General features: G+C 45.3%; 2 protein-coding genes across 6 annotated transcripts in view; one reads left to right on the top strand and one right to left on the bottom strand.

Annotated features, from left to right (window-relative positions):
• ACSS2 (acyl-CoA synthetase short chain family member 2) overlaps positions 1-12,142 on the top strand; it is a 70,794-nt gene extending 58,652 nt beyond the window's left edge. For both annotated transcript variants that reach the window (XM_080684279.1, XM_080684280.1), the window contains 11 exons: positions 4,128-4,265; positions 5,405-5,575; positions 5,849-5,982; positions 6,185-6,317; positions 6,399-6,455; positions 6,648-6,728; positions 7,873-7,981; positions 9,768-9,836; positions 10,172-10,348; positions 11,096-11,170; positions 11,315-12,142. In XM_080684279.1, coding sequence (XP_080540405.1) covers positions 4,128-4,265; positions 5,405-5,575; positions 5,849-5,982; positions 6,185-6,317; positions 6,399-6,455; positions 6,648-6,728; positions 7,873-7,981; positions 9,768-9,836; positions 10,172-10,348; positions 11,096-11,170; positions 11,315-11,442 — 1,272 coding nt within the window. In that variant the 3' untranslated portion in view covers positions 11,443-12,142. The remainder of the gene's footprint in view (positions 1-4,127; positions 4,266-5,404; positions 5,576-5,848; positions 5,983-6,184; positions 6,318-6,398; positions 6,456-6,647; positions 6,729-7,872; positions 7,982-9,767; positions 9,837-10,171; positions 10,349-11,095; positions 11,171-11,314) is intronic.
• Positions 12,143-12,599: 457 nt separating this feature from the next.
• Positions 12,600-20,253, bottom strand: part of GSS (glutathione synthetase) — a 32,949-nt gene continuing 25,295 nt past the window's right edge. For all 4 annotated transcript variants that reach the window (XM_080684277.1, XM_080684276.1, XM_080684275.1 and 1 more), the window contains exons 10-13: positions 15,980-16,174; positions 15,453-15,534; positions 14,102-14,291; positions 12,600-13,133 (exon numbers count right to left, since the gene is read on the bottom strand). In XM_080684277.1, coding sequence (XP_080540403.1) covers positions 13,010-13,133; positions 14,102-14,291; positions 15,453-15,534; positions 15,980-16,174 — 591 coding nt within the window. In that variant the 3' untranslated portion in view covers positions 12,600-13,009. The remainder of the gene's footprint in view (positions 13,134-14,101; positions 14,292-15,452; positions 15,535-15,979; positions 16,175-20,253) is intronic.

The raw sequence follows: 20,253 nt of genomic DNA, 5'->3' as shown, positions 1-20,253 counted from the left end.
TTGCACCTCTTCTGGTGCTGTTTCAGGGTTTTGTGACAAAGGACAGGCCACCAGTTGAAGTGACTGGTCAATTTTTTCAACATCAGAAAACCGACGACAGAATTCTGCATGCAGGTCATCCAGTGATTTGCTGTATTTCTTCACATTTTGGATGGTCTCCTTCTGTGTGGCTAGTGTGGCAAAATGAGTGAAGACTTTGTCTGAAATTTGTCTGGAAAAGAAAATCAGCTTCGATTTAAAGGCTTTCACATTAGTGTACATGTCATGTACATGCTGATCTTTTCCCTGTAGCTTCACATTTAGCTCATTCAAATGTGAAAATATATCTACAGCAAATGCAAAGTCACACAGCCAATTCTTGTCACTCAGCTCAGTAAATTCGTCAGACTTCCCCTTTAATTTCAAAAATGCACCAATCTCTTCTTTGAGCTCCCACACTCGTTGGAAAACTTTGCCCAAACTCAACCAGCGGACACAAGAGTGGTAAAGTAAGTCGTGGTGATCCGCATCAGTTTCCTCCAGAAACTTAATAAACTGACGGTACTGAAGTCCCTTTGCTCGAATGAAATTAACAAGCTTTACGACTGGATTAACAACATGATTAAGTTGTAATATAGACTTGCACAATGATTCCTGGTGAATAATACAGTGAATAAAAATAACATCTTGGTTAGGGTTCTCCTCTTTCACTTTATCCTGAATTCTTTTTAGCAGTCCAAAATTTTTTCCAGTTAAATTTGGAGATCCATCTGTCGTGACATTAGCAAGTTTACTCCATGGTAGCTTCATTTTCTCGATGACAGTAGACACCTGGTCATACAAGTCCTCTCCCTGTGTTTTTCCTTTCAGTGGCTCCATGGCTAAAAACTCCTCCGTAATTTCAAAATTGTCACTAATCCCTCGGATAAAAATTAAGAGCTGAGCAGTGTCCTTTACATCATTACTTTCATCCAATGCTAGTGAATAAAACTTAAAGAACTCTGCCTTACTATTTAACTTGCTGGCCAAGTCTTCATCAATCAGTTCCACTCGACGAGTCACTGTCCTGCGCGATAAGCTGAATTTTTCAAACTTGCCTTTGCTCTCTGGACACAAGAGACCTGCTGTCTCTATCATACATTCTTTCAAAAACTTGCCTTCAGAGAGAGGTTTGCTAGCTTTTGCTAATTTGAATGATAGCATAAAACTTGCTTTGGTAGTTGTCTCTTGAACTGCAGTTTGTCTGTGAAAGACATTTTGCTGAGCCTGTAATTTAGCCATCAACCTCTGTGCAGTAGCCTCCCGTTCTTGAGGTGACTGCTTGCTAGCATAGTTGCCATGCTTTGTGGCAAAGTGACGGCTGAGATTGTACTCTTTGAAGACTGCAAGTGTTTCCTGGCATATCAGACATACCTGCATTGATCGGACTTTGGTGAAAAAATATTTTGTTGTCCACTCCCTCTTAAACACTCGGCATTCACTATCCACTTTCCTTTTCTTTGGTCCACTCATGTTTAATATTGGGCTAAAACCAACAGTACCGTTCTCTTATTAAATTCTTTACTAAAATAAGACAGTAAAGTATAAAAACAAGTGATTAAATTTGCTCTACTATAACATTTTTGGTCTTCTAAAAAAATATATATATAACAAAATCATCTGAAAAAGTTCAGACATGGGACAGAGGCACACCCTGACCATAGAAAACAACCCCTTTCCTCCATAGGAAACCTGTGTATCTTTCACACAGGCCCTTTGTTTATGATAACACACATAGCTGCACATTGCTGTGTCTTCCAGACACACTTGTATGGGAGGTGCTAGGGCAGTGCAAAACATGGGTAACCAGTAGTTACCACTAGCACTTCCGTTACTGGCAAAAAACAGCCGTAGTGCACATAGTGTGAAAGAGCCCATTATCAATGTCAGATTGCATCCACTGGACTCTATAAAAACAACCAAGTGCCACTTTTAAATGCCCATTGCAACAGTTTTTCTTATTAAAAGCTGGAAATGGCAGGATATTTATATATATACCCCTACTGTGACAGCCTGGCAGAGCATTACAAAGGAGAAAACCCAGCATCTGGTGATGTCCATAAGTACAAGACTTCAGGCTGTCATTACCAGGAAAGGGTTTCATCCAAGTATTAGATATGAACATTTGATTTTCAGTTTTTCATTTGTCCAATTACTTCTGAAACCCTGAAATTAAGCGATTTTGTAATAAAATCTTTAGTTCATCACATTTCTATACAATCTTTTTGTTCAATCCACTGAATTAGGGTTCGTTCACACTAGCCGTGCTGCTGTTGCAGTGTGGTGCAGTACTGCAATGCAGCGCAGCTAGGGTTAATGCAGGGTACACAGGTTTCCATCATGTTTGCGTTGATGCTAATGTGCAGTGGTGCATGTTAACACAAATGCCCTGTAGCACGCATTTTTTCAGGCGCAAGGGGGAGAAGCAAATGCAGCGCAAAATGCATTTGTTTTGCTGCTAACACATGCGGTTAGTGGCCACAGTAGCGTTACTGATACCGCATCCGTATCAGCAAAAAAATGCAGCCGCAGCATGGCTAGTGTGACATGTCCTCTGTGTGTCTTTTTTCCTGCTGCGCGCGTCCACAGTGGGAAAAAAAACTGCTTGGATACAAGCCCTAAAAGCTGAAAGTCTTTGTTGTTTTATTAACAAGTCATTGTGATGTACAGAATGTGGGAACAGGAAAAAATTGTGTTTGAGTAGAGCTCTTAATCTTACCTCAGAAAGGCTCTGATACTGTGCTCTCCAGGGGAGTGTCTTCCTACATCACCACAATAACGTGTCTACGCATTCCCAGGATGATGTCGGGAGACGCGTCCGCGGGCATTACAAGGAGCCTCTGGAAGATTGAGAGGTTGTTCCTTCTACTGAATGGGCGGATATAAATCCGCCCACTCAGAAGAAGGAGCTGCGGCCGTGTTTCCCGACGTTGCCATGTTAACACTGCTGCTGATGAAGGAGCGGAGGGGAGAGCAAGAGAACCCTCCGCTCTTTCAGCTCCACAGGCCGGATAGAACAGCCGAACGGGCCGGATCCGGCCCACGGGCTGTAGTTTGCCCATTGCTGGGCTAGGGCAACTATCTTCACTTTAAAAAGGAGTGACAAGGTAAAGTGACTTGTCTAAAGTCATATATAGCTAGAAGTGGCAGAACTGGAATTGAAATCCAGTGCAATTTTTGGACAAATTCAGGGAATCCAACTTCACTCAGGAAAGAACAGACTCAGAAAACTGGTTGTTCAAATAAGTGATATAATCAGGAAAGTAAAGCAGTTTAAAGCAGAGTTTAGAAAAATTTAAGGATGACAGATCCAGAAATAGTTATCAAAGGCACTCCAGTATAGGAGGACATCCCTCCACTAGAAGGCCACCTTGGTCCTTCTCCACCAACTTAAAGCAAGGCTTCTTGATGAATGGAACCTCAAGCAAATGTCTTTATGGAAAACTTGTTGGTAGCAGTGATATAAAGGCAGGGGCAGAGCAAGGGTAGGAATCTCCATATGGAGAATGAAGTCTGGACATGCAGGAAAAGGCACTTGGACCAAGATCTATTGACCTTTCACTACTAACTAACAGAACCAGATGCCTGACTCACCTGTAGGCTCTGGCTAATTTTGCATTTCTAAATTGTGTGGTGTTCGCATCCCTGCCGATGAGCTACTATTCCCATAAGTACATATGTGTGTATGCAGGTCTGTGTGTGCATATTCATCCAACAAAAATTTATTGAGTGCCTTTTGAGACCAGGCATTTTGCTAGGTGTTGGGTTCATGGGGGGAAAAAGACAGACATGCCACTGCATTCATAGAGGTCACTATCTAGTGTAATCAAGCAAACAACTAAATAACTGGAAATATGTGCTGTGTGGGAAAGAAATATGGTGCTGTGATAAAGAATACTGGCAGGGAGTGATGATGGAGGTGGAAATCTACCAGATACTGTTCAGGAAAAGCCTGTCTCTCTGCTCCATTCCACCCTCCAGGGCCCTTCCTCCTTCCCAGCACCCCACCTGCCAGTCCCACTCTGGCCTTTCCAGGTGCCATTTATCTCCTGTCCCCATTTGACGCTGTTCACAGTTCTTTCCTGTCCTTTCCTGTCTTCCTTCTACAGATCTCCTGGAATGAGGGGGTTGACTTATGGTGGCATGAACTCATACACGAGGCAGGGGATGTGTGTGAGCCTGAGTGGTGTGATGCCGAGGACCCGCTCTTCATCCTGTACACCAGTGGCTCCACAGGCAAACCCAAGGCAAGTGTGTGTGTGTGTGTGTGTGTGTGTGTGTGTGGCATGTAATGACATGAATTTTACTCTACGACCCTGAGTTTCAGAAATGTCACATTACCTTTTTTTAAGAATATATTTTTATTGATTTCAGAGAGGAAGGGAGAGGGAGAGAGAGATAGAAACAGCAATGATGAGAGAGAATCATTGATTGGCTGCCTCCTGCATGCCCCACACTGGGGATTAAGCCCACAACCTGGGCATGTACCCTGACCAAGAATCGAACTGTGACCTCCTCATTCATAGGTCAATGCTCAACCACTGAGCCACGCCCGCTGGGCTCACATTACCTTTATTAAATCAAATTAAGACACTAAATTGTGAGGCCTAGGGTGAGATAATTCGAGTGGGGGCTTTCATAATGCCAAGAAGAGGAGAAAAGTATCAGTCTATGTGATTTATATTGATGTTTCTTGCCCATGCCTACATGGTTTGGTTGGAGAGATACCTTGTCTACTCAAGGTCACAGGTGGGCACAGGGATCCCTCTTGGGCTCCTAGACTACAGCTCTTAGAGTTCACTTTCTTCAACATGCCACACTTTAACATCTAGTTCCTCCCAGAGCACAGTAAGAGCCAAAAATTACTTAAGAAAACTCTGTTCCATTGACTTGAAAGATATGGTACTCTGCCTTCCACCTATCCCATCCCTAAATTCTTTTCTCCACATTCTTTGGAATGGGCCTTTAGAAACACAGTTTTGACCTCTCTTTCCTAGGGATGGGATATTGATGGAGTAAGAGAATAATATTGTCTCTTCCCCACCCTCCCCACTTTCATTTTGTCAATGGGTAAATTGAGTGTGTGTGTACAAATGCACAACAGAGACACTATTGTGTACTCAGTGTTCATGTGTCAGAGTGATGTGGGTAGCTCAGAAATACCATCTTAGGGTGTGGGTGTGAATGATGGACTGACTGTACATGTGTGTGAGGTGTGATATGGGAACATGGAGAAAAGGGGATGGAAGAGATGGATGCTGTGAAAGGGGTGCTGGCAGAGCCAAAATCTTTGAGGAGGTTATTCCTCTAGCTCTGCCCAGCCTATATTTGGTGGTCAGTGGGGGGTGAACCCAAGCCCCATCCTGAGGCCCTATTCTCCCCCCAGGGTGTGGTACACACAGTTGGAGGCTACATGCTCTATGTGGCCACAACCTTCAAGTACGTGTTTGACTTCCATGCAGAGGATGTGTTCTGGTGCACAGCAGACATTGGCTGGATCACTGGCCATTCCTATGTCACCTACGGACCAATGGCCAACGGTGCCACCAGTGTTTTGGTGAGAGGGGAGCTGGGACCCATGAATACTTGGCCTACTTAGGGGTGGACAAGATGATCCTGGGTAACTGCCTCCAATGGCAACTTGGTCTAGAGGAAGTAGGACTTACACAGCTCTTACTCAGTTCTGTGGGGATTATGAATCATAAGTGGGAAGTTCTCTTGGCTTAACTGATAAAGGAGTGAAGGGCAAACTATGGAGTCTGAGGGTGTGGTAGCGGGGTGGGGGGACTATTGGGAAGGACCAGGAATGACCAGTCTTCACTGGGGTTAGTTTGAAGGGATCCCCACATACCCGGACGTGAGCCGCATGTGGAGTATTGTGGACAAGTACAAGGTGACCAAGTTTTACACAGCACCTACAGCTATCCGCCTGCTCATGAAGTTTGGAGATAAGCCTGTCACCAAGTGAGACCCCTCCCCAGCTGCTGCCCCATGGGTGTCCCTCAGAGTTGGGTACTGGCCTTTGTGCACAGTCTTTTCCTTGCCACTGTTCCAGCTCTCTGATCTGGAATGGGGGTGTGTGGGGGAGGGCAGAAGAACATGGGCATGTCTTCCTGATTCCCAGTGGTACTTAGAGCCTAACTCTCTCCCCACTTCCCTGCCCAAGGCATAGCCGGGCATCCTTACAGGTATTAGGCACAGTAGGAGAACCCATTAACCCTGAGGCCTGGTTGTGGTACTACCAGGTAGTAGGTGCCCAACGCTGCCCTATTGTGGACACCTTCTGGCAGACAGAGACAGTGAGTAAAGGGTCCAGAAGGTTGGGGCTCAGGGATAATATGGGAAGACTTACTCAAACCCCTGATCTCTGACTTCTACAGGGTGGCCATATGCTGACCCCCCTCCCTGGTGCAACACCCATGAAGCCTGGTTCTGCTGTGAGTGAGGCTCCTTTGCTGGTCCTGGGCTAGACAGGGGTAGAATCTTGGGGCATTTGGCCTAGGTAGAAGGTGGAGGACTGGACTGAGATGTGTGATGAATTTGGGGCTCTGCTTCTCCTCAGGAGAGGTAGAGTTGAGTCAGAGTTGCTTCATTTCTTTCCTTGGGTGCTGTCTCCTGTTTGCTTCCAGACCTTTCCGTTCTTTGGTGTAGCTCCTGCAATCCTGAATGAGTCTGGGGAAGAGTTGGAAGGTGAAGCGGAAGGCTATCTGGTGAGGCCCTGGCCCTTTGTGGTCTCTGAGGAGGAGTTGGGGGAAAGGGTCCACCAAGGGGTATCTTACTTTGCTTCAATGTTTAGAACCTAATCTCTCCTGGTAGCTGTTGTAATTAAAGTTCCATACTTGAAGGTTTATCCTTTGTAGAGACCCTGCAGGGAATCATTCTGGATACTTTGCCTGCCTCTCTGCCTTTTGGCCCATGAGACTCTTAAGGGCTCTGTTCAAAGATTCCTAATGGTGCCTTTTTGGGCCTGGAAGACTTAGTACCAACTTTTCCTTTAATAAACAATTCTAATGTGAAAGGAGGCTTCATAACATAGTGGGAAATCATATAGGCTCCAGAATCAACCTGCCTGGGGTCAAATCCTGGCTATGCCTCTTCTGTGACCTCAGATAAGTTGCCTAATCCCCTGAACCTAAATTTTCTCATTTGTAAAACAGGATTCTACTAGTACCGTTGTCTTCTATAGTTGCTGGATTGATTAAATTAGATAATCCATGTGAAGAGTTTAGCACAGAACCTAACAGTCAGTGCTAGATAAATTTTAGCTGTTGTGATTTTGTATTAGTACTTATATCATCAGCCCTGACTCTCTATCCCACTTCACTTTTATTAAGAACAAGGTAGTAACAAGGGCAGCACCTGAACCCAGGCTTTCTGCCTCTTAGCCATCATCTCATCCATCTGCTGCCACAGGATATTATTGATTGGGGCAATAATTTACTCATATGTGGGTCCCACATTTTTATACAACTGTTTTCATTTGCGTCAAACTGAACCTGCTTTCCTGAGTGATTACCCAAAAGGACATCAAATTTATTAAGTGCTTATTATAAATGGAACATTGTGCTAAGCATCTTCTACCTGCTATCAATTTAATCTTCAGATTATTTTCTCTGATTTACAGATGAGGATCCTGGAGCTCAGATAGGTAAAGTTACTTACCCAAGGTCACACAGCTAGTAAGTGGCATAGTTGGGATTCCAAGCCTGGATTGTCTATCTCTAAAGCCTGTACTTTGTCCTACATCTCGGGAATGGCATTCAGGCCATTTCTCCTTAGATTTGGCAAAGCTTTGATTGTCTTTCAGTGAGACAATGTAACAGATGTGATCACTGTGCCTTCCTCTCTCCCCAGGTGTTCAAGCAGCCCTGGCCAGGGATCATGCGCACCGTCTATGGGAATCATGAACGCTTTGAGACCACCTACTTTAAGAAGTTCCCTGGGTACTACGTGACAGGAGATGGTGAGCCTTGGATTTTCCCTACCTCTTCCTGTCAAGACATGTATTTTTCCCTTTCATTTTCAGGAAGAATTGGCAAAGGGTGAAGAAACAGGGAGAGAGAAATGTGTCCCATGTGTCAGTGTCTAATATTGAGGCAGAGCTACAGAGCCTGCAAGAGCTGGGATGAGTACTGCAGGATGGGTCTCAGCATGGTGCCATGTGAGATTTGATGTGTGAGGAAAGATTCTTCTTGTCATTGCTCCTGTGCTGAGAGAGATGGGGCATGTGGCAGTATTACAATGTCATGTGTGTCCCAGTATCTGGAGGCTGTGTTTGCCCATGAGTCCATCCACCATTTCATTCACCCACAAATATTTATTAAGCATTTACTATGTCCAGGCACTGATCTAAGCACAGGGGATAATACCATGAATAAGATAGGCAAGTTCTCTGCTCTCATGTGGCTTACTTCCTATTAAAGGGATACAGACAGTAAACTTAGCAAACAAGTAAGTAAGCTTATTTTAGTGATAAGTGCTATGAAGGAAAAGTACTCTAAACAGAATAATGGGATAAAGAGTGTGTGCTGGCATAGTCATATATGGGATGGTGAGAGAAGGCTTCTCTGAAGTGACATTTGACCACAGACCTGAAAGGTGAGGAGCCAGGCATGGGAAATCTGGAGTAAGTGCAAGTGTTCTGTGCAGACACATGCTTGAAATATCTGAGGAACAGACTGAAGTTTGTGTGGCCAGAGTGTAGTGAGCAAAGAGAAGAACGTTATATGTAGTTGGAGCGGTAGATAATATAGGGCCTTGTGGGCCATGGTGAGGAGTTTGATTTTATCCAATGTACAATGGGAGACTTTTAGGGGTTTTGAGCAGAGAAGTGATGAAGACTGATTTACTGTTTAGAAAATAATTGTCTAATTTATGGAGAATAAACTTTGGGCGGGTATACTAGTTATCTATTGTGGAGCAAATTACCCCAAACTTGGCAGCTTAAAACAAATAGCCCTGGCCAGTTTATTTCAGTGGTTAAAGTGTTGGCCTGCACACCAAAGGTCTTGGGTTTGATTCCCAGTCAAGGGCATGTTCCTGGGTTGAAGGTTCCATTCCCAGCCCAGTCTGGGCACATAGGGGAGGCAAGCAATCAATGTCTTTTTCACATCAATGTTTTTGTCTCCCTGCCCCCCTTTCTGAAGAATTGGTGGAGAGAATATCCCCAGGTGAGGATCAAAAACAAATAAACAAAACCCAAACAAACATTATATTATCTCATAAAATTTCAGAGGATCAGCAACACAGAGTGGCTTAGCTGGCGGTTCTTGTTCAGAGTCTCATGGGTTACAGTCAAGCTGTTGTTCTGAATGTCTGGAGGACCCACTTCCAAGCTCACTCATGTGGCTGTTGGTGTGAACCCTCAGTTCCTTGCCACTGGCCTCTCTATAAGCCACTGGTGACATGGCAGCTGACTCCCCCCAGAGCAAATAATCTGAGAGAACACAACCAAGATAGAAGCCACAGTGTCTTCTATAATTTAATCGCAGAAATGACATCCCATCACTTCTGCCAAATTATATTGACCACACAGACTAACCCTAGTACAATGAGAAAGGACTACACAGGGGTATGGATACCAGGAGGTGGAGATCAGTGTGATCACTTTGGAGCCTGGCTGCCACAGGAGGCAAGAGAAGCAGGAAGACTTGCTAGGAGGCTAGTGCAGTGGGTGTGGTGGTTTGGTAATGTGGATCATATATCCTCCTGTGGGTATTTATTACATTGTGGATTTCTTCTCTTCCCAGGTTGCCGGCGAGACCAGGATGGCTATTATTGGATCACTGGCAGGATTGATGACATGCTGAATGTATCTGGTGAGGGCCAGGGACCGTTTTCCTTTCTCATTAGCCCTGATCTCTCAGCAAGTCCCAGTTAAAGCCTTTTGAGAACCAAGATGTCCTTTGGCCAAACCATGTTTGGAGTGAAGCATTCAGTTCTGGGCCCAGGTTTTGGAGGAAGAGTGAAAACACTGGAATGTGCCTAGAGGAGGGGAACTGGAATGGTGGGGCAACTGAAACATGCCATGTGAGGAATGAATGAAGGGCTTTTCCCATTTGACCAGACCAGGTCTGTCCTGTCGGCACAGATGGAGCAGGGGTAGGGGTAGTGGCCGGGATCTCTCTCATGGCATTTCCTTTCCCTTGACAAGGACACCTGCTGAGCACGGCAGAGGTGGAGTCAGCACTTGTGGAACATAAGGCTATCGCAGAAGCAGCCGTGGTCAGCCACCCTCATCCTGTGAAGGGCGAATGCCTCTACTGCTTTGTCACCCTGTGTGATGGCTATACCTTCAGCTCCACTCTCACCGAGGAGCTCAAGAAGCAGAGTGAGGAGCCTACCTGGCAGACACTGTGGGGTTTGTCCTGATGTCCCAGTTATCACAGCAGGTTTTTGAGGAAGGCTGGAGTAAGCTGCTCCCCAAACCACAAACAGGTCCCAGGGGGCTGACTGCTCTCTTTCCATTCAGTCTCCACTAGTCTCTCCACTAAGATAATGGCCGGCATTTATAGAATTCTTTCTCTGTACCATTACTGTGCTAAGTGCTTTAAATGCATATAATCACCCCCAAAATTGATCCAATTGTTACCCTCATTATAAAGATGAAGAAATGGAGGCTCAGAGAAGTTGGATCACTTGCCCAGGGCCACACTGCTAGAAAAGTGGGATTTCAACTCTAGCAAGCTGATTCTAGAGCAGCCGTGGGCAAACTACGGCCCGCGGGCCGGATCCGGCTGTTCTATCCGGTTCTCTTGCTCTCCCCTCCGCTCCTTTACTTTGAATTTATATTAGTTCACACAAACACTCCATCCATGCTTTTGTTCCGGCCCTCCGGTCCAGTTTAAGAACCCATTGTGGCCCTCGAGTCAAAAAGTTTGCCCACCCCTGTTCTAGAGCCTTGAGGGTGGATTAAGATAAATGAGATAGTAAAGAGATAATGTGCTAAAAAGAAACAGACCGGCTCTGTGCGCAGGGCTTGAAGAGGAACTAAGTGGGGAACAAAGCTATCTTTACTTTGGTTTTGGGGAGCCCGGCTAATGGTACTGAAGAAATGCCTAATGATTTGTTGTTACAGTTAGAGAAAAGATTGGCCCCATTGCCACACCGGATTACATCCAGAATGCACCCAGCTTGCCTAAAACCCGCTCAGGTATGTTCAGAGGCTGGAGGGACTTGGATTGGGATTGAGGTTGACTGAGGCCCAATAGTGGTGGAATGTGTGGATGGAAGCCTTTGGCAGGGTTGGAATGGGTCATTGTAGTCACCAGATAACCAGAAGCCTGTGGTCCCCCAGGGAAAATCATGAGGCGGGTGCTTCGGAAGATCGCTCAGAATGACCATGACCTGGGAGACACATCTACTGTGGCTGACCCATCTGTCATCAGCCAGCTCTTCAGCCACCGCTGCTTGACCGTCCAGTGAACAAGACTGCCCTTTATCACGGACTCCCCCCTGCTTGGCTTTCCAAAGTTTTGCCCACCCTCCCTGCCCCCATTTAGGAGTGCTAAGGGCCAGGGCTGACCCACACGGAGGACCAGCTTTACCCCTGGGTGGAGGCAACTTTCTGTATTGCCAGGAAGATAAGACAGGACCCAGGTCAGTATCAGGCTGCAGTGTTTGCAAAGAGCTCTTGGAGCCCAGAATAGGGACATGAAGGTCATGTCCCCAAATTGAGCGTTCGGAGGGCAAGTGAGGGCCTAGACTGAAGAAGCAGGTAGGCAGCTCTATAATCCTGTCAACTCTCAGGAAGCACCAGTACTTACCTTGGGCATGCACCTACCCTTACAAACACCCGTTTATGAGACCTGGAATAATTATTACTTTTAAAAACACTTTGCTTCTTCTGTTCTGGGTCTTTGTACCAGATGGCAGTGCTTGCCTGCCCATTTGCTCCAGGGGCTGTGCAAGCAGGCTGTTTCCAGATGGTTTTCAGATCATTTGCTTCTTTGCAAGAGTAAATGTGTTTTGTTCCTAGGGCCAGAGGAACTTGTCTTCCTTGCCCTCTGTTCCCACCCTCATCTGAACACAGTTGTGCCCATGACAGACACTCTCAAATGAAACTCTTTTCTTGCCTTGGTTCTGCTCAAGCCCTGTGGTTGTTGGAATAAAGTCTGTGACCTCAAGAAGGTGGTGACTTGTTTTCTTAGGTATCTTATAGTCTGTATACTTGCTAGCTGTTCTGATCTGCATGAGGATGTTAAGGGGAGTGGCTTTTCCCAGGAATACCCCAATATCCTCCTTCTAAAACTTTTGGTTTGGGCAAACAAGGCAGGTCTACACTCATAGGCCCTTTGACAAATTACTGAGATAAGCAGGAAAACAAATGAAGCCAGTTCATAACTGTGATGTCCCATCATAGTTGCCCTCCCTCCAGCTCCTACTAGGTCCCTCTCTTCTCCCTATGACCCCTTGGGAACACTAGTGAGTGACTAAAGATTGGAACTTCAGGGTCCTAGTCATAGTGTCTGGAGCTAGGGTGACTCTGATTAGAGCCAAGTCACTTCCTCTGCTCTAATCCACCTTAAGTGGGTTGACCCAGATTAAAGCTCCTCTTCCCCTAATTGCACAAACCAAGGAATCACAGAATCAGAAATGTAGTTTTATTTAAGGCAGAGGTAGGGAAAGGCTATGCCCTTCCATCCCCCTCCTCCTACCCCTAAGTTCTATCCCAAGTCAGACACTGGGACCTGCTGAAAAGGCTGAGGGGCTGACAGGAAGGTGGCAAGGCATTGGACTCTTACCTCTGATCAGCTTCCTTTCAGTTGTACCCATACCCCGAGGATTTAGGGGCTTTTAGATCTCACCTAAGGGAAACACAGCTTTTCTGGTCTTCAAATGGGACAAACCCAGAATTCACCCTTCTCTAGAAGAGACTAGCCCTCCAAAGGTAGGAGGAGAAAAGCACCTCTCAAGAGGTCTAGGAGAGGGATGACAAGTATGAGGGATAGAAGGTCTCTTGAGCGAAGTCTGGGCAGGCCTGGCTGTGCCCTCACACAGGGTATGGGTTGTCCAGAACTGCCACTCCTGCTACCACACCACCATCTGCATGTTCGGTGGCTTTGGTTCGAAGCAGATGTCCCACGTGCTTGTTCATCACAAGTGTCTTTCCCTGCCTATAGAAATGGGAGCAGGAGACACACAACTCTGTCACCTAGACTCAGTCTTCAAACCCATGACCTTCCCTGGTTCCAGCTGAGAAGTACATGGGTCACTGACTATACCCAAGAAAGTGCTAGGATTTTAGAAACAGATTTGGGTTTGCATACTAGCTTGGAAAATACTAGCTCTGTGTCTTTGAGCAAGTTATTGAGCCTTTCTTAATATCAATTTCTTCAATTCTAAGTGGGGATAATACCTCTCACTTTGCAAGACAGTAGTGAAAAGCACATAACATGATGCTAGGCTCACGTTTCATGTTCTATAGTTATAAATCCCCTTCCCTACCTTCCTCTCAAGATGGCTATGGTGATGGGGTGTGGGGTGGTGGGGAGGGGTTGGGAGTGGCAGGCAGAGATTCTGCGAGTGGTTAGAGGGGATGATTGTAGAGAGGGCAGGCTCAGGTGGGGACCATGGCAGGATCTGGTATTCCTACCTTGCCCTGACCTTGGAGTATTTTATAGGAAGCAGTATGAGGGACCAGGAACTGTTCCTTATAAATACCCAAGTCTTTCTCTATTCTTGATTCTTTAGTGCTCAAATCCAAATCCAGGGGCCGCTCAGATTTTCAAAGTCACTGAGTATCCTCTAGCTGGCCCATCCCACCTTTCCCCAGACCCCAGAAGATTGGGAACTGGACTTAAACTCTTCTTCCTTGGGGTCTCCTTCTAGTCCAGGGTTATTTTCTCATCCATATTGATACTACTTGAAATTTCCTTTATAGTTGCAAAACACTTCTCATCTGGGCTTCATTTGATAGCCCTGTTATAGCCCTGTTAGGTGGGCAGGTCTTGGGTTCTTGGTTTTATTTGTTGGATAAGGAAATGTAGCTAACGATGGGCAGAGCTGTGACCTGTCCAGTGCTTCCCTCCAGGTTTTCTTGGTTGGCCCTCTGGCAAGGAAGAGCCCCTTCGGACTGGCTCACCTGACATAGACTCCGAAGATGCCCAGCTCTGAGATACACTGGACCACTCGGACAGGGCATCCAGGCCGTAGTAGGCAATTCCCAAAAGGCTCAGGCTCAATCTTCTCCATGAGGATGTAGGAGGCTCTCTCCTCGCTGTCTTTCAGCCGCTCCAGGGCCTGCACCATCTCCTCCCCATATAGGTTGTTACCTGCAATTCCACTGGCCAGTCACCATGGACCCTGTGTCCACCTTTTCCACCCCATTCCCCCACTTCTGGGGCCATCTGGGCAATCGGCAGCCTCAGTTCCTGACACCACCTCACTAAAGCCAGGGCAGGCCTGGCTCCCAAGGAGGAAAGGTCACCTTAACAAAAGAGTCTTGACTCACACAAGTGAACACACCTTCCCCACACCATCCTGCCCTGGTTCTCCTCCTACCTCTCTATGGCTTTTACTTTTCAGCCTCTCTGACTGGCTCCTGCCCTCCTTAAATGTTGGGATTTCCAAGGAATTAGTCCTCCATCCTCATTCTCTCCTCCATTTACACACTTTTTTTTTTTTTTTTGAAAGGAAGATTTCTTCCAAGACTCCATCTATATTCTACAACTTGTTAACTCAAGCTCCCTGCTCTAGACATCACATGAATATCCATTGGGTCCCATGGATGAAGAGACTGAAGACATGTCTCTTCAGTCTGCACCCCACAATGTCACAGTGCTAGCCCAAGCCTCTACATTGCTCTTCTGGACACCTATGCCAGCCTCCTCTCTGGTCTTAAAACTCTAATGACGTCCCACTACCCTTAGGATAAAATCCAATTTCCTGCATATAAGTCAATGTCCTGTATAATTAGGTCCCAAACCATCTTTACCAGCTCAAAACCCTGCCTCCTCTTACTTTCCATGCTGTACTCCAGCCTCACCGTAACTCATTAATCTCCAAACACTTTTGTGGACCAGTGCTTTTGCTTAAGGTTGCTTGTTCTGTATGGTATGTTCTTCCCCATTTTCCACCTGGTAAACTCCTACCTATCTCCTAAGACTAAGATCAAAAACCATTTCCTCTCATTCTGCGAGGCAGAAATGATCCCTGCCTTCAAGAAGTTCACGCTAGGCAAGAAGACATCCAAAATCCTGATATGTCCCCATCCCACTTCCCACAATCCACCCACAGGCACCTCAGACTAAACTTGTCCAAACCCTCAAGTGCTGGTGAATCAGATTCCCCTGTGCTCCACAGCACTTGTCACAGTGTCTCCTGGGACACTGTCCAAGGTGAAAGCCTGTGTTCATAGCAAGTGCTGGTCAGCACTGGTGACAGTCTGCTAGCCCCTTTTCCCTGAGCAGCCCAGCAAAGGGGGATCCACATACCTCCACCTTCTCTCTGGGGCTTTAACACAAACCGGCTAGGAGCAGCAAGGGCCTCAGCAATGGCCTGGTCCCCTTCTTCACCCTGGTAGGAGGTAAGAAAGCAGTCACTGGCAGTCTTAGGCCAAAGAGGCAGGAGGTGAGGTCCTGCTGGTTAGGCAGAGCATCGGGGAGAGCGGTAAGCCTCTTTAGACTGGATGCATGTGACCCCTCAAAAAGACTCCTGCAGCAGCAAGTACAAGAGAATAGGTTTTCTCTGGTAATAATTCAGGAGTCTGCAGCAGAAGACCTGGAAAGTGGGTACAGATATTCCCTAACCCTTGCTGTCTGCCTCAGCCTTTCCTCTGGTTACCATCCCCATCTCCACCTTTGCTGAGAGAGTTTACAGTGGATTCTAGCTCCCCTCCCTAGGACAGAGCATCACTGACCCAAGTCTAGTCCAATGCCAGCTCCAGCCTCCCCAACGCATTGGGCTCTGGGTCCCTGCCACCTAAGAGGCCTGTGGTGGGAGAAATGCGCTGCTTACACACCAGATCCAGTGAGTACAGGCCAGCAAAGGTGGCACGGAGCCGGGCCACAGTCTCAGGCTGGTCAGGGAGCAACACCTCCAGCACGCCCAATCTACTCAGCTCCTGCTGCACCTTCTTAGTTCCAGCCAGCTGGGTGGCAATATCTGGGCACTTGACCGAACATGACCTCTCCAACAGCAGGCGTGCTTCCCAGTTCTGCAGAGAGAAAACAAGAGGAATTATACTTTATTTCACATCAGCTGTCCATCAAGTGCCAGGTATCATGCTTTCTATTCTCATTCATTATCCCCAGGGTCACTGCAACATCCTTGTGAGGCAGGTGTGTCCCCTCCCAATCTGCAGAATTCTTGCCCTCAGGGAGCTCCCGGTCTAGCTCAATGATACATGACGATGAAAACGGAAAACAATGTGAGAGACACATTGACCACTTCAATTGGTTGCCTCTTGCACATGCCTGACTGGGGCCAGGGATCAAACCAGCAACCCAGGTACGAGCCCTTGACCAGGAGTCAAACCCGAGACCCTTCGGTGCGCAGGCCAATGCTCTAACCATCGAGCAACACCAGCCAGGGCTCTCTCAATGGAATTTTTTTTTTATTTCTTTATTGATTAAGGTATTACATATGTGTCCTTATTCCCCCATTACCCCCCACCTCCCATTCATGCCCTCACCCCCCTGTTGTCTGTGTCCATTGATTAGGTTTACATGCATGCATATAAGTCCTTTGGTTGATCTCTCCCCCTTACCCCCACCCTCCCCTACCTTCCCAGAGGTTTGATGTTCTGATTGATGTTTCTCTGTCTCTGGATCTATTTTTGTTCATCAGTTTATGTTGTTCATTATATTCCACAAATGAGTGAGATCATGTGATATTTATCTTCCTCTGCCTGGCTTATTTCACTTAGCATAATGCTCTCCATCTCCATCCATGTTGTTGCAAATGGTAAGAACTCCTTCTTTTTTACTGCAGCGTAGTATTCCATTGTGTAGATATACCACAGTTTTTTAATCCACTCATCTGCTGATGGGCACTTAGGCTGTTTCCAAAGCTTAGCTATGGTGAATTGTGCTGCTATGAACATAGGGGTGCATATATCCTTTCTGATTCGTGTTTCTAGTTTCTTGGGATATATTCCTAGAAGTGTGATCACTGGGTCATATGGGAGTTCCATTTTTAGTTTTTTGAGGAAACTCCATACTGTTCTCCACAGTGGCTGCACCAGTCTGCATTCCCACCAGCAGTGCACGAGGGTTCCTTTTTCTCCGCATCCTCGCCAGCACTTGTCATTTGTTGATTTGTTGATAATAGCCATTCTGACAGGTGTGAGATGGTACTGCATTGTTGTTTTGATTTTCATCTCTCTGATGATTAGTGACTTTGAGCAGGTTTTCATATGTCTCTTGGCCTTCCTTCTATCTTCTTTCGAAAAGTGTCTATTTAGATTAGTTGCCCATTTTTTGATTGGGTTGTTTATCTTCTTTTTGTTAAGCTGCATGAGTTCCCTGTAAACGTTGGAGATTAAACGCTTATCATTGATATCATTGGCAAATATGTTCTCCCATGCAGTGGGCTTTCCTGTTGTTTTATTGATGGTCTCCTTTGCTGTGCAAAAGCTTTTTATTTTGATGTAATCCCATTTGTTTATTTTCTCTTTAGTTTCCATTGCCCTAGGAGCAGTATCAGTGAAGAATTTGCTTTGGCATATGTCAAAGATTTTTCTGGCTGTGGATTCCTCTAGTATTTTTATGGTTTTTCCTCGTATGTTTAAGTCCTTGATCCATTTTTAGTTTATTTTTGTGTATGGTGTAAGTTGGTGGTCTAGTTTCATTTTTTTGCATGTATCTGTCCAATTTTCCTAACACCATTTATTGAAGAGACAGTCTTGACCAGCCGTGGGCAAACTACGGCCCGCGGGCCGGATCCGGCCCGTTTGGCTGTTCTATCCAGCCCGCAGAGCCGAAAGAGCGGAGGGTTCTCTTGCTCTCCCCTCCGCTCCTTTACTTTGAATTTATATTAGTTCACACAAACACTCCATCCATGCTTTTGTTTCGGCCCTCTGGTCCAGTTTAAGAACCCATTGTGGCCCTCGAGTAAAAAAGTTTGCCCACCCCTGGTCTTGACTCTATTGTATGTTCATGCCTCCTTTGTCAAATATTAATTGAGCATAGTGATTTGGGTCGATTTCTGGGTTCTCTATTCTATTCCATTGATCTATATGTCTGTTCTTGTGCCAGTACCAGGCAGTTTTGAGAACAGTGGCTTTGTAATATAGCTTGAAGTCTGGTATTGAGATCCCACCTACTTTGTTCTTCTTTCTCAGGATGCTGTGGCTATTCGGGGTCTTTTTTTATACCAGATGAATTTTTGGAGAGTTCTTTCTAGGTCTGTGAAATATGCCGTTGGTATTTTAATGGGGAGTGCACTGAATCTATAGATTGCTTTGGGTAGTATGGATATTTTAATGATGTTGATTCTCCCAATCCATGAACTATGGTATGTTCTTTCATCTGTTTACGTCTTTCTCTATCTCTTTTTTCAGTGTCCTGTAGTTTTCCATGGATAGGTCTTTTACCTCCTTAGTTTATTCCTAGATATCTTAATTTTTTTTGGTGCGATGGTAAATGGGATTGCTTTTTTAGTCTCTCTTCCTGTAAGTTCACTATTGGTATATAGAAATGCCATAGATTTCTTGGCGTTAATTTTGTATCCTGCTACATTGCCAAATTCATTTATTAAGTCTATTAGTTTTTTGACGGAGTCTTTTGGGTTTTTTATGTACAATATCATGTCATCTCCAAATAAGGACAGCTTTACTTCTTCTTTTCCAATTTGGATACCTTTTATTTCTTCGTCTTGTTTAATTGCAATGGCTAATACTTCCATTACTATGTCGAACAGGAGTGGTGAGAGTGGGCATCCCTGTCTTGTTCCTGTTCTTAGGGGAAATGGTTTTAGTTTTTGCCCATTGAGTATGATGTTGGCTGTGGGTTTATCATATATAGCTTTTATTATGTTGAGGTATGATCCTTCTATTCCCACCTTGTTGAGAGGTTTTTTTTGTTTTTTTGTTTGTTTTTTTTTTAATATATATTTTATTGATTTTTTTACAGAGAGGAAGAGAGAGGGATAGAAAGTTAGAAACATCGATGAGAGACACATCGATCAGCTGCCTCCTGCACGCCCCCTACTGGGGATGTGCCCGCAACCCAGGTACATGCCCTTGACGGGAATCGAACCTGGGACCCTTCAGTCCGCAGGCCGACGCTCTATCCATTGAGCTAAACCGGTTAGGGCCTTGTTGAGAGTTTTTATCAAGAAAGGGTGTTGGATTTTGTCAAATGCTTTTTCTGCATCAATTGATATGACCATGTGATTTTTATCTCTCAATTTGTTTATGTGATGTATCATGTTTATTGATTTGCGGATATTGTACCATACTTGCATTCCTGGGATAAATCCTACTTGGTCATGGTGTATGATCTTTCTGATGTAGTGCTGGATCCGATTTGCTAGAATTTTGTTGAGGATTTTGGCATCTATGTTCATGAGGGATATTGGCCTGTAATTCTCTTTCATTGTGTTGTCTTTATTTGGTTTTGGTATTAGGGTGATGCTGGCTTCATAGAATGAGCTTGGAAGTGTTCCTTCCTCTTGAATTTTTTGGAATAGTCTGAGGAGGATAGGTTTTAGTTCTTCCTTGAATGTTTGGTAAAACTTGCCTGTGAAGCCATCTGGCCCCAGGCTTTTGTTTGCTGGAAGCTTCTTGATGACTGCTTCAATTTCTTCCATAATTATTGGCCTATTGAGATGTTTAGATTCTTCCTGATTGAGTTTTGGAAGGTTATATTTTTCCAGGAATATGTCCATTTCCTCCAGGTTATCCACTTTGTTGGAATAAAGCTATTCATAGTATTTTTTAACAATCCTTTGTATTTCGGTGGGGTCTGTTGTTATTTCTCCTCTTTCATTTCTGATTTTGTTTATTTGGGTCCTCTCTCTTTGGTTCTTGGTGAGCCTGGCTAGAGGTTCATAAATCTTGTTTATCCTTTCAAAGAACTAGCTTTTGGTTTTGTTGATCTTTTGTATTTTTTTTTTTTGGTCTCAATGTCGTTTATCTCCGCTCTGATCTTTATTATTTCCTTCCTTCTGCTTACACTGGGCTTTTCTTGTTGCTCTCTTTCTAACTCTTTGAGTTGTAGGGTTAGGTAATTTATTACCATTGTTTCTTGTTTTTTGCAGTAGGCTTGTAGAGCTATGAACTTCCCTCTCAAG

This window comes from Plecotus auritus (assembly GCF_963455305.1).
Source record: "Plecotus auritus genome assembly, chromosome: 8".
NCBI classification, from domain to species: domain Eukaryota; kingdom Metazoa; phylum Chordata; class Mammalia; order Chiroptera; family Vespertilionidae; genus Plecotus; species Plecotus auritus.
This window is presented reverse-complemented; position numbering and strand designations above follow the sequence as displayed.